Raw genomic sequence first — 16565 nt, 5'->3', positions numbered from 1 at the left:
GATTCCTTTAATCATAATGGAGGGAGAGTTACGTTACTACCCCGAGGGGTGGATTCGGTACTGTGATGCCTGTAGTGGTATACCATGGGGTGCCCTTCGGTGACGAGGCATGAGAGATTAAAACACGCGTTCATTGACTAATCGAGAAACGATTCTTTACGGGCTGTAGAATTTAGAATAAATGTTTTTGTTTCCACCGCCCTTCATGATCCGCTTTTTAAACTGAACTGAGGGGTTTAAAATACGCAATCTGTCGCTTGTACGCTATATACGAGTTATGTATGTTTATGAGTTTGACATTGAAAAAGTATGTAGGCTTAGAAAAAAGTTATTTTCTCTTTAAATGTATAGTTTTTCTTGGTAATAATTTGAGGGCGTTTACACTGGTTAATTATATAACGAAACAAACAGTCTCTTTGTTTGTTTTTGTAGTGGTTAAAGTATAGAAACAGATTTGGGATACATGCAGTTAAAGTTTCACATGCACGCGGAGAGTTTCTTTGAATTTAAATTACGTTGGATCTTAGATATGTATGTTTCATTTGTCTTACCTGCCGAGTATTTTTGAGACGCAGCCGTGCGACACTCGCAGTTGACGGCTGATGTCGCAGGGACGGACACCCTGGTGCGCCAGATCGACGATCCGAGACCGGACAACGTCCGGCAAAGGCCTACCGTTGACAAATACGCCACCAAGTTGGTTGACCCCGCCGTGACCTATTATTAAACCAAAAACAAAATATGGTTAGGATACTTTCAATAATAACAACACTTAAATTAGTGCATTGGAAGCTTTGCTAAATCCGTGACATTATTGCATATAAAGCCGCGTTTGCGTTTTCAACATCGTATTTAAATAATTCCTGAAGTTTGCGTACATCACTCAAATTCAATTTGTTCGGACATGAACTTAAACCGTAACTTAATTTCGAACAAATTATTGTATCATAATCATCGCTATGATAAAAACTTTGATGAAGGTCTCTAACAATTTAGTACTGTAACCCTTTAACACCAAGGAGCATATATTTGAGAGATTCCCGACCTAAGTTAAAAAAAAAATCGAAATAAGAAAAAAGAAGAAGGGAAGAAGAGGAATGGTTTTTCTTCTTTGCCGGTCTATAATATCGCTTCGGGGCGTACACTCGGGGATTTGGCCTTCTTTAATTGATTCTAGTCTGGTGGCCTTTGATAGAACGCTTCGCTTTGGGAACCACGGCGCAATGCTCCGCCGACCGAACACCTTCCCGCCTGACCTTCCCGTGCCAGAAAGAAATATACCAAGGATGTGAAATTGAGGGCATTGGTCGATTTTTCTCCCCCTCAACTTGCATTTTATATAACATTTTTTTCTTCTCTACTTCTTTTTTGACTGATGCCTTTTTGAGCAAGCAGTCCTTTAAACTTTACTTAAAATTTCAATACGAATTTCTTCAAACTCATTCATGACTATTATAGTTTCAAATGATTTTACAATTAGTTTGCGCTAAGAACGATTGAAGGTAAAAATCAAAATTGTAAATACACAGTTTAATATGGGTTGCAAAGGTTTCTCCTAGCTAAGACAGTTCAGGGTGTGACATGGATGTGGTACGTTCATCTCTATAGCTCATCCACTTTGTTCAGACATAGACCGTCCTCTTTTTAAACCCTCGTGAATCACGCGGTCACGGTGCACGACACTTCATCTACTCTACACCTGGACATTGGGGCAACCTCGCGTGCATTCTCTTATACGGGGTAGGTACTGTTATTATATCACCCCTAGCCGCCATGCCATCCTAAAACACTAACCAGGCGTAACAGCCGGCTGTGCGTTAAAAAACCATTAAATGATAATACGATTATTAATATATACCGCTAGTACTCCCACGCTTTCTCGCGCCATGGTCGCGTGTCTGTGTGTATTCGCGGTGTTTTGTCATGTGGTTTTCCCTATCGAATGTTTGTGTCAAAAGGTAGGATGGAACTAGGCCTAGGTCGTAATGCGTCAAACAGTTCTACTACCTTCTTTAACGACCAATATTCTAATATGAAGATGGTGAACGCTTACATTTTAGTTGAGCTATACGTGCAAATTTGTCAATTTTAGGTTTATCGATAAAATTATTGCTTCGGTTAAAAAGTGAAATTGTGTAAATGAGTTGCAACATGCTTTTACATTTAAACGTAATACCAAGTTTTGAAATCCGATATCGTACGTCGAGAAAGTAGTTATAGTAGGCCAATGGAAGAAAGTCCTTCATAATAATATAACGAAACCAATAGAAATTTTTAGAAACCTGTGTTTGACGCGCGCGTTCACGCGACTAAGCGCGATGTGTTTGTTCCTCGCGCGCTTCGGTTCCGCTCGAGTTATAGTTGACGCTTAAAGGTGAAGATTCCTCTTGGTCGATCTTAATGCATGAGTGACCCCGACGAGAGCCGCGTGAAATAGTGAAATCGCCGTCGGTCAGCGAATCTCCGAATAAAGCCCTAACTGGGAGGGGCCGAAGTTAACCCTGTTATCTCTCCGCGTCTCTCTCTCTCTCTCCGTCCAGGCTTAAGTACCACCACGCTGGACACGCTCCTGTCTCTCATCTCTCTTTTTTGGTCAAGCGGAGCGAGCCTGTGTCGGTACGCGAGAAGGGTCCGCTCGCTTCTCCGACTTTAAAAAGACCTTTTGAAGCCGGACTGGCTATTGGGAAACGATAATGCTTGGCTTTTCAATTAGGCCAGAAGCGAAACGTGCTTAACTTGGTAATTGTGTCATTAAGGAGAGATGACACGTACGCAAACACGCTTAGCGTTTAGATTTTAAGTTTAGCCATTTTTGAAACAAAAAGAACTAAAAAGGGAAGGGGGGAATTTAATTAGGGGACGTGTCGGAGTCGCATTCAAGCCGCGCTTGGGAAGCGATGCATTTCGGAAGTATGGATCCGCCGTGGCGTTTTGGCTATACGGTTAGCGCCGGATTACCGGTATACGAGAGTGGAATGGGTCGATAGGGTTAACGATGAAATTGGACTAATTTCGGGCAAAGCTTACATGAGTAGTATTCCATCATGCTAGCGTTGTAGCGATAGGCCGTGGTGAGATCCATGACCGGTGATCTTTCGCCGCCGAGGCAATTGCAGATGTATGGTAGGACCGGTACCGGTCCCGCCTGGGCTATAACGCGCTCGTGGTTCGATTGGTAGGCGACGCTTCCGCGATGGAGTAGCGCCGACGTTTCGGGGGATGCCGTCGGGCTACGATGTCCGTCGCGTCGTTCCGGAGATCTTTGGCCCGATCCCTCCGCTCTTTCGTCCCAGTCGTAATTAACTCCGCGACGCGAACTTATAATTCGACACACTTTAGAGTTATACGCCTCGCCGTACTCGACGAAACCTTTTTCACCGATTGTCTCTTCTTTTCGTTATCTTTCGTTCAGTTTGAGATTTCCAATCTAGACTCATCTTCGCCGGATTTGAAAAAAAAAAAATTAACCCTTCCTCTCCCCGTAGATCTTAGAATATATTCAAAAGTTGGCTCTAATTCGAGGTTATTTAAATATCGGCGCTCTTCTTCCAAACAATTACCATCCCCTATTCGTTGACTCTTATTATTATCTCAGTCTCGAATCTTATTGTTTTTCATTTATTACTTTTTTGAGGACGAAATTTTTGGTGAAAAAGTTGGTAAAAAGTGGGAGGAAGCGAACGTTAGCGAGGTTGCTTCTAGGTAAACGAAGAGTCTGAAGACTGTGGGAATTTTTGGCCCGTTGCTCGACGAGTAGTTTAGAGCCGGTTATAATTGAGCTTAACTAATCGGATCGGCGGTGGCGAAGCGCGAAGTAGCGACTGATCTATATTAGCGTAGTGCCATCGTTGAAATCGCCCGGGTAACCCGTCGCTAGTATTGTAAGCGCGGCGAGAACGAAAGCGAAACGGTATAGGCTTACAACCAGCTTCTCGATAGCGAGGGAAAGCCGCACTCCAAGGGGGGAAGAAAAGTCAAAAAGGGGGGCGGAAGAAGTCAAAAGGAGGGAAGGAACCGACGGAGATTTTTGCGGAAGAAAAAAAGGGAAGAGGGAGAAAAGAAGAAAAAAAAAAGTCCGAAATCATCTGGAAGTCGAAAAAGCTCCGACCGCCCGCCATCTTCCTATTGAGCCTTCCAGGGTCACGTGATGCGTGACGCCGACAAGACTCGGCTTCAGACTTTAGTCCCTACATCTTTCTCTGGGAGTCTAGGGCTAGGAGTGTACGTTGGAGCCTTAGGCTCGGCGCCTTGGCTCGCTTCGCAGAGGGCGTCTCCGTTAGCGGTGACAGACGCGCGACGTTGCTACCGGATGATTGGTTCTCCGACTCATCCCCGACCCTCCCTCATCCTTCTCTTCCTCCGGAGCCTCTCTCTCTCTCTTTTCCTCCGCTATCCACTCTCTCTCTCCTCTTTCTCCTTTCTCCTTTCTTCCGCATCAGCTTTATCCGCTCTATTTTGACGAGAGAGTAAGCAAATTTTCACACTAGCTCCTTCTCTCGGCCAGCATCAGATCGCCTCCTCAACAACCACTCCATTCTAAAGCTTGAAATATATCCTCCCGTTAAGCGCTACGACGCTTACGTCTTTCTCACTTTTCCCCCGTTATATTTCGCCAAAAACACTCGTGGATTTTGTTTATTATTTTACTGTAACCAACGTGTTTTTCCATGCACTACTACAGACGATATCCCTTAGAATAGAAATTTCGTGTCTAGCTTTTGGAATTTTACTCTCCATAGAGGGTTCGGGGACTTCGCTTGATTGAATTGTTAAGTTTTGTAATCGCGGTGGGTGTGGACAGACAGTCACGTTTTAGTCTGAGAGTCCACTCACTCTCCCTTATTCCTATTATTTTTAGCAACTCGCGAGCAATAAACCTATTAGCGAGAAAAATAATTAATATAAAAAGGATTATAATCTTCTCCGAGGGCGCTCTTCATTCATTCATTCATTCACTCTTTTAAAAATTACACCAGGTAAAAAAATGTCACGAGGGAAAAATGTCTGTATTAATATCATTAAAAAGGAGCTAAAACGATATTTAATAGCATTTAATAATAAAAGTTAGGCAGTGGAGTTAAGTTTTGTTTAAAAGTATTGTTGTTGTATGAAAAAAATCATTCACGCATTTCTCGTTATGTCCCAATCTGAGCCCCTACGAGTTGGACTAAACCCTCGCACTTTGGTGAATACTGTTGGAACATTTATACAGGCACTCTTTACTAAATTAATAGCAACGATTTTTGTAACTGCTTTTGCATAAAAACTAGTTATATTATCATGATAAACTCATTATAAATAAGGGTGGTGTCTTTAAAAATGTCAAAAACCAGTGTTTAAAATTATATACTCAAAATGAATGACTAATTGCTGTTTAATGAATTTTTAAGTGATGAATTAGACCCGCGGTGTTGTTGTTATCTCAATCATTTTTAATTAGACATTTATAAACTTAAAAGAAATATATAAATCATTTTTCTCCAATAACTAATTTCAACGTCTGTTTTATAACGGAATTGTCGTATCCCCAGAGGGACTTGGTAATATTGACATATAGTGACAGAACCTCATCATAACTCTATCATATCATCCACAAAAACAGAACGAAGGAGGTTTTACTAAGGTTTTATCCATTTCCCAGATGCGTAACTAAAGAATTGATTAAATCCTAACAAGAATATTGAAATATTACTTATTATCCGAAGGGTGTAATTGAAGAAGGATGTCACTCTTTATCGTCTTAATACTTTAGTTATGTAACATGATTCTTCCCAGGCTGACGCTCACCCTTTTTGTTTGCTCTCCTGCTCATCAAACTTCAGATGGGCATCGCACCGTGCTAGGGTGAATTCTATAACTGTTTGGTGTTTACTAAATCCTCAGCAATCAACCCACAAACCTTGATTGTCTTGATGTGGGGCGAAAATCCACGAGGGCATGCGCCTTGCCAAATATTTAAGCTTTAATTCGGTTTAGTAACCTTGCTCCAAATGTTAGGGGATGTTGGGAAGATCATGTTACAATTACCGCGCCCGCTTTGTGCACGGTACACTTCTCTCGAAGAGAAGTTTCATATATTTCTGTTATAATGTTTGAAAACAAATTTCATGATCCAAGACCTAAAGTTGAAAGGTGTAATATTCATGTGAGAAGTGAACGCTGGTTAAAACGAGAAATCGGAAAGGAGTGTGTACTAGGCCTATATTTCGCTTTTATATTGAAGTCCTTCAGAATCGTGTTGGATTTTTACGTTTTTTGGGAGATTCTCTGGTTATATTTTCAGTATAGCTCGAGCGCGTGGCTCTCTGGCTACGGTCGGCCGCGATCGCCGCTGCGCTCGACACATTTTACGGTCCAGCGATGCGGCACGGCCATGGAGAAATCGGAGTCTCATACCAAACCCCACCCTACCTTTCCTCCCCTCTGCTCTACTCTCCTCTCCTCTCATTTCTTTCTCTTACTTCTTCTTTTTACTTCATCTAAGAAGAGCGGGTCAGAACTATAGCCCTAGTATTTTTTTTTTACTTTTGGAATAACGGGAATGATTGGAGGGTCCAAAGAGGGGTAAAATGCAATTTGTCATAGAGAAGATATTGTTCTTATATATGTGAAAGAAATATGGAAGGAAAAAAGAAATATAATCAGTTTCATATTCATCATCTTCTAGGTTATGATATGGGGCGTGGAATTTATATAAAGTTTTTTTTTTTGGTGAGATGAAAATATTGACTTTTTTGACGTGACTTTATTGAAATATCTAGACTTTGATACGCATTTTTCTATCGTGGATTTCCTCATCTTTTTCTTTTTGGGGGGAGGGGGATTTATATCAAGAGATAATAAATATTGTACGGTTTCAAGTCGGGTATTGAATTTTCGTCTAATATTTTTTGAATTTTCGTCTAATATTTTTTGAATTTTCGTCTAATATTTTTTGAATTTTCGTCTAATGTTTTTCTGAATTTTCGTCTAATATTTTTCTGAATTTTCGTCAAATATTTTTTGAATTTTCGTCAAATATTTTTTGAATTTTCGTCAAATATTTTTTGAATTTTCGTCTAATATTTTTTTGAATTTTCGTCTAATATTTTTTTGAATTTTCGTCTAATATTATTTTGATTTTTCGTCTAATATTATTTCGAATTTTTGTCTAATATTATTTCGAATTTTTGTCTAATATTTTTTTTGAATTTTTGTTTAATATTTTTTTGAATCTTCGTCTAATATTTTTTTGAATTTTTGTCCAATATTTTTTTTGAATTTTCGTGTAACATTTTTTTGAATTTTTGTCCAATATTTTTTTGAATTTTCGTCTAACAGTTTTTTGAATTTTTGTCCAATATTTTTTTTTTGAATTTTCGTCTAACATTTTTTTGAATTTTTGTCCAATATTTTTTTTGAATTTTTGTCCAATATTTTTTTTGAATTTTCGTCTAACATTTTTTTGAATTTTCGTCTAACATTTTTTTGAATTTTTGTCCAATATTTTTTTTTTGAATTTTCGTCTAACATTTTTTTGAATTTTTGTCTAATATTTTTTTGAATTTTTGTCTATTTTTTTTTGAATTTTCGTCTAACATTTTTTTGAATTTTTGTCTAATATTTTTTTTGAATTTTCGTCTAACATTTTTTTGAATTTTTGTCTAATATTTTTTTTGAATTTTCGTCTAACATTTTTTTGAATTTTTGTCTAATATTTTTTTGAATTTTTGTCCAATATTTTTTTGAATTTTTGTCCAATATTTTTTTGAATTTTCGTCTAACATTTTTTTGAATTTTTGTCTAACATTTTCTTAAATTTCCGTCTAACATTTTTTTGAATTTTAAATAATTAAGAAATAATACTTCATCCATATATTTATGAAACTTACAAAAAAAAACATTTTTGTTCATTCAAGTATATCAAACCACAATAACACAAAGAGTATATAACGACAGACATTCCGCGGCGGCGCATACAAATCTCAAGTACCTACCTATCTTTCAAAATGGTTAAAAATACAATTTTAACAAAATCACCCGTGCCTAATTCGGTTTTTCAAGTAAAGGCAATGATACCAAGCACAAAAATAGACCTTTAGACCCAAAAAAAAAGAAAATGGTTTTATATATTTTTTTCCTTTGGAAAAAAACTCCAAAAGAAACTAGAGGATATTATTTTCCTTATTTGCAAGCTAGGGTACGTTAGGTTTTGGTATCCCTAACTATACAATAACGTGTCTGCTATATATTGGAGTGTCATTGTGCGTTTAAAAATGCTCATAGTGGCTCTAAATTCTAAAACTCGTCGGAACTCAATAGACCTATAGGTTTATGTATAAAAGTTTCCCCCTCTTTTTTGGGAAGTTTTAAAAAGCTCTGTCTGTAGTACCACACCGTCGACAATAGTCCAAGTTCTCTTTGTAATATTGAATTATAAATCAAACCACTTTATATACCTTGGTAACCTGGCCTAGACTATAAACTTCTTATAACTTATATAGTGGATGCTAAATTCTGTAACAGATTCTACCTTTTGCATAGAGACTCAGTAGAGTACATCACGGGACACCTTTGAAGTGACTTTTTCGCTCAAGGAAGCTGTAGGTTATACTTTTTCAAAATCAACTTCGGGTATTGTATTCGGAGTTTGAGAGACCATCCCCATTTCAAGGGGGTTGTCCATAAAATGTTTTGGGATTTTTTTCTTCTTCTCGTATTTGTTTAATGAGGTATGACGTTTATCATTCAGTCTGTATATAGATTTGTATCTCTTCATGAGTTGTCATTAGGTTTGAAGTGATGTATTGCATGAGGTGTAATTTCAGTATCAGGTTTATCAGATCGTCCTGATTAGTTTAAGTGTGAAGATGAGTTTATTAATTAAGTTTTATTTAATTTAGTGAGTAAAGGCATGTTTTCTGGATTTCCTAGCACACTTTGTAGGTATAAAAATGTTACAAATTTTTTACATAAATCTTTTATAGCTATGACAAATTAATAGATAATTCTTTAAATTTTAATATTAAAATCAACATCTAAATATTCAATTAAAAGAATTAAAAACTTTCTTATTCGATTACCCCCAAAAGAGGAACTCAGTTTAACTTAGGGAAACTGTATATAAGAATTCCAAACCAACTCTAAAACCCATAACAAGTTCCATTGACCATAGACTTAACTTCCCTGTTGTTGAAAAAAGGACCGATCCAGCTCTAACAGAGTTTACGTCGTAGAAATAGACTCGCTGCTAGAAGTATATCTAGGGTCTAGTATACATCGAGTACCTCCATTCAAAAATATAACCCCCGAAAAAAAATCAAAGAGCTATACCACCACAAAGAATGCTTCAACCGGATAAGCTTTTCAAAACTTATTATAAGATTGAACTTATACATTGAGCTAGCCCGGGTCTATTTTGTATGCTAGAGGAGTCGTGTATCAGAAAGAAGTATGCAGCTTCATTCTTTCTCCTCGGTTCCATTCTGGGAGCCAAGCTCGCGCCACCGTTTCCATATAATAAATGAATGCTAGATGCTCTTTTCAGTATTAGGGGGAATGAAAAAAAGGAACAGCTTTTCCCGGTTCGTGGCTACGTAGCCGTTTGATTTGCAATCAAATAGGCCAAAATAGAGTCAAAGCTAGGCTATAGTGTTACTATATCGTAGTCTCTAGTGGATTCAGTGTTGTTTAGATTGAATTCAAAACCTTAACCCTAACACGATCAATTGAAACGAGAGAAACTTGGAATAATTTTCTTGCATAAATTATGTAGTTTCTATTCGTACGTACCACGTCGTTAACCAGTTAGATAAAAAGCTCCTGGTTTATGCGCTAGCTACGGATTGGTTGTTTGGAGGAGTCCCTAAAGAGCTCGTCTTATTCTATCTCGCGCAGGCTGGCAAAACGCGACACCATATCTTGTTCGGTGGCAGCTACGTGATTACGAAAGACGGGGATAATTAAAACCGTCGTCTCCCAAGACATATAGAGAGAGGCCCTTTTGGCACGGGGAGGAGGAGTTCAAAATGGCTTCTTATTAAGAACGGGGAGCTACCGTTAATAAACCTTCCTAGGCAAAATGTCGCCAGCAAATTGAAAGGCTTATAAGAGTAGATCAAATCCCCCTTATATTCCCCAAAATGCCTTTATACCTTAACTATAAACCTGTACTGTCGTTTACCCGCGTTCTTTTCTAGGTTCGCGACAAGTTAACATGTTATCGAAGTTATTTCTAACGTCTCAGAATGGCACCTTTATCTATAATGGGACTAGAACTCAGGTAAAAATTCTACTTTCTCGGATAGTGTGTAAGCAACGTTTGGTGTTGCCATCTTCAACAAGTTGAGATGATTTTTAGTCCCGTTTCTGATAAGGCATTGTTCTCAGGTTGTATAAGTCGCATCGTGTCGTGCAGAGACACAGATAGGAGTGTACGTTTCTAGGGAGATACGAGTCTGACGTCATAGCCAAGCTAGAAACGCCATCTCCCGTGGGGCAGGTGAGGAAAAGGGGGAACCAGCCATAGGCAGCCACGCGTAACTAATACAAGGACCGCGCCGCGTGTTTTCCCGCTCTTTCTCTCTCTCTCTCTCTCGCTTCCATTCCAGTTGTTTATTTGGGTAGAGATTAAAAGATGCGTAAAGATGGAGAAGGGCCTCGGGTTCAAATCCTTTATCGTTTTTATTTCAAGAAATCTCTTTGTACTAAGCCTAACTCTCGAAAAACCCAAGGAATACATTAAGATTTGTCATTGAGTTTATCTTGTTCTAAAGACATTCGGTTGTGAAAAGTATCTCCTAGTTATTTTCAAAGAATTAGCAAAACGACTAATGTAATGTAAATTAAACCGCTGCCAAATGATTATTTTACCTTGAATTAGATAAAGATATAGAAAAAGGCAAGAAGGGGATAATGTGCATGGTCACTGTCCTGTTAAGAGTATTTTAAACTTTAAAAAACCAAATTTATATATAAAATGAAAATACTTTTCCATTTAATTTAATTTATAACAATGGCACTAAAATGATAGTACCATCGAGTAATAATGTAATAAAGTTTCTTTTTTCGTGGGAAACAAGCAAAGATGAAATTCCCATACATTTCCGGCTTAGAAATCTCTCTTAGCGACGCGGTATTTTATTTTTTCGATGAAAAACGTCGCGATTTTTCCTCTAATTTTCTCTCTTTTTTTGGGTATATACCAACCACCACATCACGTTGTGTGATAACCGTTGTTGTACAATCGAATTATTCCCAGCTTGTCACAATATATATATACTTATATTTAATCAAGGCTAATATTCTAACGACATTGCATGCGTGGGTTTTCAAAATAGACAAATTTTCCACGAAACATAGTAATTGTTTTTATGAAAAGAAAATTAATTTAATTCTGATTTTATTTCTTTGAAGATTGTTATATTAAAGTAATTTCTCTACCTAATTTTAAGAATTTCTTAGTACAGGCATATGTTAAATGCAATGTTTTTAACGTATTTTCTTCAGGTGGGTTTAATCTCTGGGTATACGTACTGTTGCAGCAGCGGGTCTTATCTTAAATATTTTTGCACACTTGGCAAAATGATAAAAAATGCTTCGTAAAATACGTCATCCCTCGTCTAACAATCGGTAAATCATCTCCTCTTCTACCTAAGTAATTTTTAACCCAAGTTTATAAAAAATGCGGGGTCTGATAATACCAGGGGGTTTTTGGAGGCCACGCGGAGAAGATAGCTTCATTAAAAGAGGCTCCCCATCTCCCTTCTCTCCTTTTAGAATGGAGTGGAAGGTACGGATTTACGAGAATAACCTGGATGGTGGTGTGGCTAGCCTAGCCTGGGCTTTTCTACTTCCCCGTCATCTCATTTTTATTCCGGAGCCCCTTCCTCCGGTATCCTACCAGTCCTTACACCTCGCGATTACCATAATGCTCGCGGGATGATAATGGCTAGGAAGCTTTTCCTCTCGGAGAACAAGCCATAAAGCTTGGAGCTAGAGTCGACGGTGTACTCGCGAGCGGGGCTCTCCGACTCATTTTCGACCTAGTATATTCGAGGAAAGAGCGGTAAAGAGCGTCGGTTTATATTGGAAAATAGCGCCTTTCCAGCGACACCTCAGCCCGTTGCTGGCGAGTCTGATAGCTTCATTCATCATAGGCTAGCTTTCTCCGTTCGAAAGAGCCGAGCAGCGACTCGTTCGGCTCGGGCGAGCGTGAAATACGAAAGCAATGGAGCCTCGCGCACGGACAGCTACACGGCGGAGGGAGAGGTGAGGTTGAGTCTGACTTTGACCCCCGGGTCATCAGTACCCCGGAACCGAGAAAGAGAGCTAGCTCTCTGGCAAAAGGATAGGAAAATATACCGAACCAGGGATGAGATAGATGAACGAAAACGCCACCAAAGGCCCGGGTGCTACACCGTAGTTCACCGGTAGAGGGAGCTATACCACTCTCAAAGCGCTAACGACTTTGACTTTCTCTTTGCCTGGATAACGTCAAAAAACCCCTTTTTCGTGGTCGTAAAAATACGTGTCATCTAGGGCTTACCACCCCTTTTTCCTCATCCATTTCTTCATATACACACACCTTCGTGTTTTATAAAAGTTGATTTCGTTCTTAAAAACCTCACATTGTCACTTTTTCGATGGTCCTCGCTTTTTCACAGGTCGCCCAACGGCTAACGTAAGGTCGTGAAAGGTTTTTTTTGGCCCAACTGCAATATCTAATAGGTTGACGCCATGACAATTCTTTTTCTCTCTCCCTCTCTCTCTCTCAAAGATAGAAAATAAATATTAAATTTCCGTTTAAGATATTATTTGGTAGCGCTAAATACCTCCTTCCAATGCCTACAAATTAATAACTATAATTATAAATAAAAACTAGTTTTAATATTCAAATTAAAACCTTAGTAGGTGGTAATTTAAATCCAGTAAATAACAGTTTTTAGGACGTAGATCTGAGGATATTAATTCCATTCCAATTAAATTAAATTAAACAAGGTTGAAAACCGGGTTAGGTCTTTTTGATTCGAAGTGAAAATGAAGAAAAATTAAATTGTGCCAATATTGTCAATAATAATTTTCTAAAAACCTACAATTAGAAATTAATAGATTAAGTTCGAAATGAATATAATTGCATTTTTTATTATTGAATTATTATCTTTTTCTATATTTTATTGATACTCGAAAGAAAAAAAAACCGGTTATTCCGTATCGAAACAAAGATATTTGAACAATATAGGTTGAAACATTTTTAAAATGTGACAGTTTTCTCGACTCTTATTTTTTCTTTTACGTTTGTAGAAACCCCATATTTTCTATTGACCCATTTTACTTGAATTCGAAATCATCGCTGATTGTATGATAATTGTAGTTGTTTACTATCCTGTGGTTTTTTAGCTTGTTATTCTGCATTATTTTCAACAGAAAAATCAATATTTGGAAGTTAACATACAACTAGAAAGTCTGAAAAACTTGGGGTTTATTTTTTGTTAAATTTAGAAAAAATAAATAAATAAATAAATAAAACGGTACCATTCTGTGTACCAAAAACCGAAATTTAAAACATCCCCTGTTCATAAACTTTTAATTGAACATCGGTGTTCAGCGAACTACAAGCGTCTGCTCGTTCAAAAATTAGTTTCCCATAAAGTTTACAAGGTTTTCCTTAAATTTTCAATTGCCAAATGATACGTGTTCAAGAGAGGTACATTTACAATCAATACAATTTGTGTATCTCTACACTTCTCCCATCCAGTAAACAAAACCATCATGACCTTTTTAATGTAAAGGGGCAAAAGTTTGAATCTAGATTGACATACACCTTATTTGCGGTGTTTCTTGCAAAGCAGAATACCCTGCCATCTATTTAAAGAGAGCGCTTTCCCCTAACCTAAATGACAGAGTAAGAGGATACGGGAACAATCAATTGATTCCATGGGGTCGTCAGGGTCGATTTTTACTAGCGCGGTCGTGTGTCCAAGCACTGAGCCTCTATAAAAGGGAGCCTATTTATGTAATCCTTGTTTCAAGAACCGGTACTTTTGTGAGTCCCTTTTATACCATTGTTAACGGAAACCTCCTCAAACAAGCCAAGGATCAAGTGAAGTTTGTTTGAGCGACGAACGATGCCTGTAATTTCAATAAGACTCCCTATATAGAGGCTCCGTGGTCCGAGTGATTCCGTGCCATCACTTATGTTGACCAGTTAAAGGGGGGTAGGTTGCGGGAAAAGCGGATAACTCCCTGGTCGAGGGTAAATAAACGTTCCATTTATAGAAAAGTACATCGGGGGTCCACACGTACGGCGTCCTTATAGAACAAATTTCATGCAACTATCTTCCCTCGTCTATTTTAATTTTCCCTTCATGTATGAGTGACACAACCCCTTTTGGATTGAGAAAAGCCGGGTCCATAGTTTGTTAAACTGCATGAGGACGATACTGACATACGTTACTTGAATCATGGAGGGAAACATGTATATATTTTAAGTCTATTATCCCGCGTTTAGAAAATGTTAGGTAAATACGGTTGGTCTTGTTTGATTGATGACCCTCTCTCGTACTCTGCTGCGACAAACAGTTTTTACTTCACCCTCGAGGACCCATTCAACTAAAGTCTCTTCTATATTGGGATCGAACTTTATTCCGAACTGTGTAGGATTTGACGCAAATAGTTCTTGCAAGGGTCTCTGTCTGTTTATAATAGTACCACGAGCAAATACTGCGTTTCCCTTTCTCTTCCGTGAAATGTTTTTCCAATAAGTGAAAGTACAGTTCATTTAATAACTGATTTCTCAAAAGGAGTAGAGAGACTTGTTTTTAATAACAACAAATTTTGTTTATCGAGCATTAAGAGTTTTGCAACAGATTTGGTGACTCAAGTGATGAAAAAATTCGTCAAAAGGTGTCGATAGTCCATTATTGCGTATAGTTCATGAAGCGGGAAAAAAAATACAGTTTGATATGAAAATCGTTAAAATGAAGTTATGAAATGGTGTAATTCCAGCTGGGGACTAATATACAAAACGAATATGTTCGATGATGATTTAAAATGAATGGAAAGTATGAGGACAGGTTTTGTGTTGGAGGGTATATGGGTTCGCCGCTCGAGCGGTTCTTGGCGGCCATAGCGGTGTTGACGAGCAGTTTCCGAATTGACTTTAATAAATCAAAACAGAGCCACTCTCTCGCGGTGGTACACTCCATTCGCGTACGGGTCGTCCCGGAGCGGGGTACCATCGGTACGGTATACGCTGGGTTTTTGCTTAATGGCGTAGTATACGGTCACTGGAGCGCGAAGCGACTGTGCCGGGGTGAACCCCCGCTCGCCCCCCTGAGGCCAGAAGAAGAACACCACTCATGCGTAGATCGCGCGCGCGAGCTTTTGTCACGATACGCAATGTTCGTACAAAACATTTTGACCCAACTTTTATTCTAACGGTATAGAGAAAGTTGGAACGGCTCGAGCGGTTATTAGGAATTTCTAGAAACGTTATGCTGATTTCTTTTTTATTTTCTTCTACTTAAAAATGATGAAGATATTATGATGGGCGCGCGAGGTGGCTGTGCTTTGACCCTTAACTATCTTCGTGTTTAACTCGATGTAACTTTCAATTTACTGATGCGTTAAAATTTCATATCATTGCATGGGAAGTACAGTACACCGCGGGTAGTCTTAAAAATATTTTCATGAAAGAATACAAACACATTAGAGTTGATTTTTAAGGTACCAATACATAGTTTACAGGCATGGAGGATTCCTACCATTAACACAAGGAGACCAAGCGACTTAGAGTGTAAAATCGTCTGCTATTTTACACTCTAAGTTGTCTGGTCTCCTTGCGCAAATGGTATGAATCCTCCTTGCGTGTAAACTATGTATTGAACTGCAAGAACAGTGGGATTAATTTCTTAGATTAAATAAGAACTAAACTCAATTTAACTTCACTTTCCAATTTAAATAAATACGGTTAAAGAGAGTGAAAAGGTCCTAGCGTGAAACGAAGTGAAGTTTTATATAGTATGAGTCCTTAGTATTTGGGCTGCTGGGGTGCGTCGTTCTTGTTATGTTCAACGCGAGGGGTGCATCCCCGAAAAACTGGACCATCTGCCCATGTCCCATTTAACCGAACGACAGAAGGGTCTCCTTTGTGACCGGTGGAATGAACCGTCGAAAGAGCGAGCAAGCGGGGTGGAAATAAATAGATGGAAAATTCCTGACTTTTGGGGCGCCCGCCCGGACCCCTAGATCTTGCCTTTTGCTCTCTAACCCCAAATTGCGTATCGAGCACCAGGCGTTCTATTATTATTATAGGGTTCGTTGGTAGAAGGCGCTAGGGAGTTTTAAACTATTCCCCTGATCAGAAGACTTTGTAATATCAGACACGATTGTTTGCTGCTCCCAAGTTGCTCATCATTTTGACGCTCTGAGTACATGCCGCTTAACTGTGATGTTTTACGGGGAATTCGATATCTCAATTAAGCGGTATTAAGGTTTGGGGACTGAATTTTGGGACCCTTTTTTAACTATATATCGTAAATCAAAAGGCGAAACACTCGTACGACACTGACAAAATTATAGAATAA

The 16565-nt window shown here is 38.5% G+C and overlaps 1 protein-coding gene across 9 annotated transcripts in view; it reads right to left on the bottom strand.

Annotated features, from left to right (window-relative positions):
- Positions 1-16565, bottom strand: part of sv (paired box protein shaven) — a 68139-nt gene that overhangs the window by 28124 nt on the left and 23450 nt on the right. For 7 of the 9 annotated variants that reach the window (XM_089847597.1, XM_089847604.1, XM_089847596.1 and 4 more), the window contains exon 4: positions 552-717. In XM_089847597.1, coding sequence (XP_089703723.1) covers positions 552-717 — 166 coding nt within the window. Of the gene's footprint in view, positions 1-551; positions 718-2176; positions 2680-3027; positions 4739-16565 lie in introns of those variants that run through there. The other 2 variants (XM_089847602.1, XM_089847601.1) reach the window with 2 other exon arrangements.

The sequence above is a fragment of the Phalangium opilio genome, unplaced genomic scaffold (genome assembly GCF_054372755.1).
Source record: "Phalangium opilio isolate 3A_F unplaced genomic scaffold, DU_Popi_V2 ptg000082l_1, whole genome shotgun sequence".
Taxonomy (NCBI): domain Eukaryota; kingdom Metazoa; phylum Arthropoda; class Arachnida; order Opiliones; family Phalangiidae; genus Phalangium; species Phalangium opilio.
Note: the sequence above shows the minus strand (reverse complement) of the source record. Positions and strands in the feature narration are given on the sequence as shown.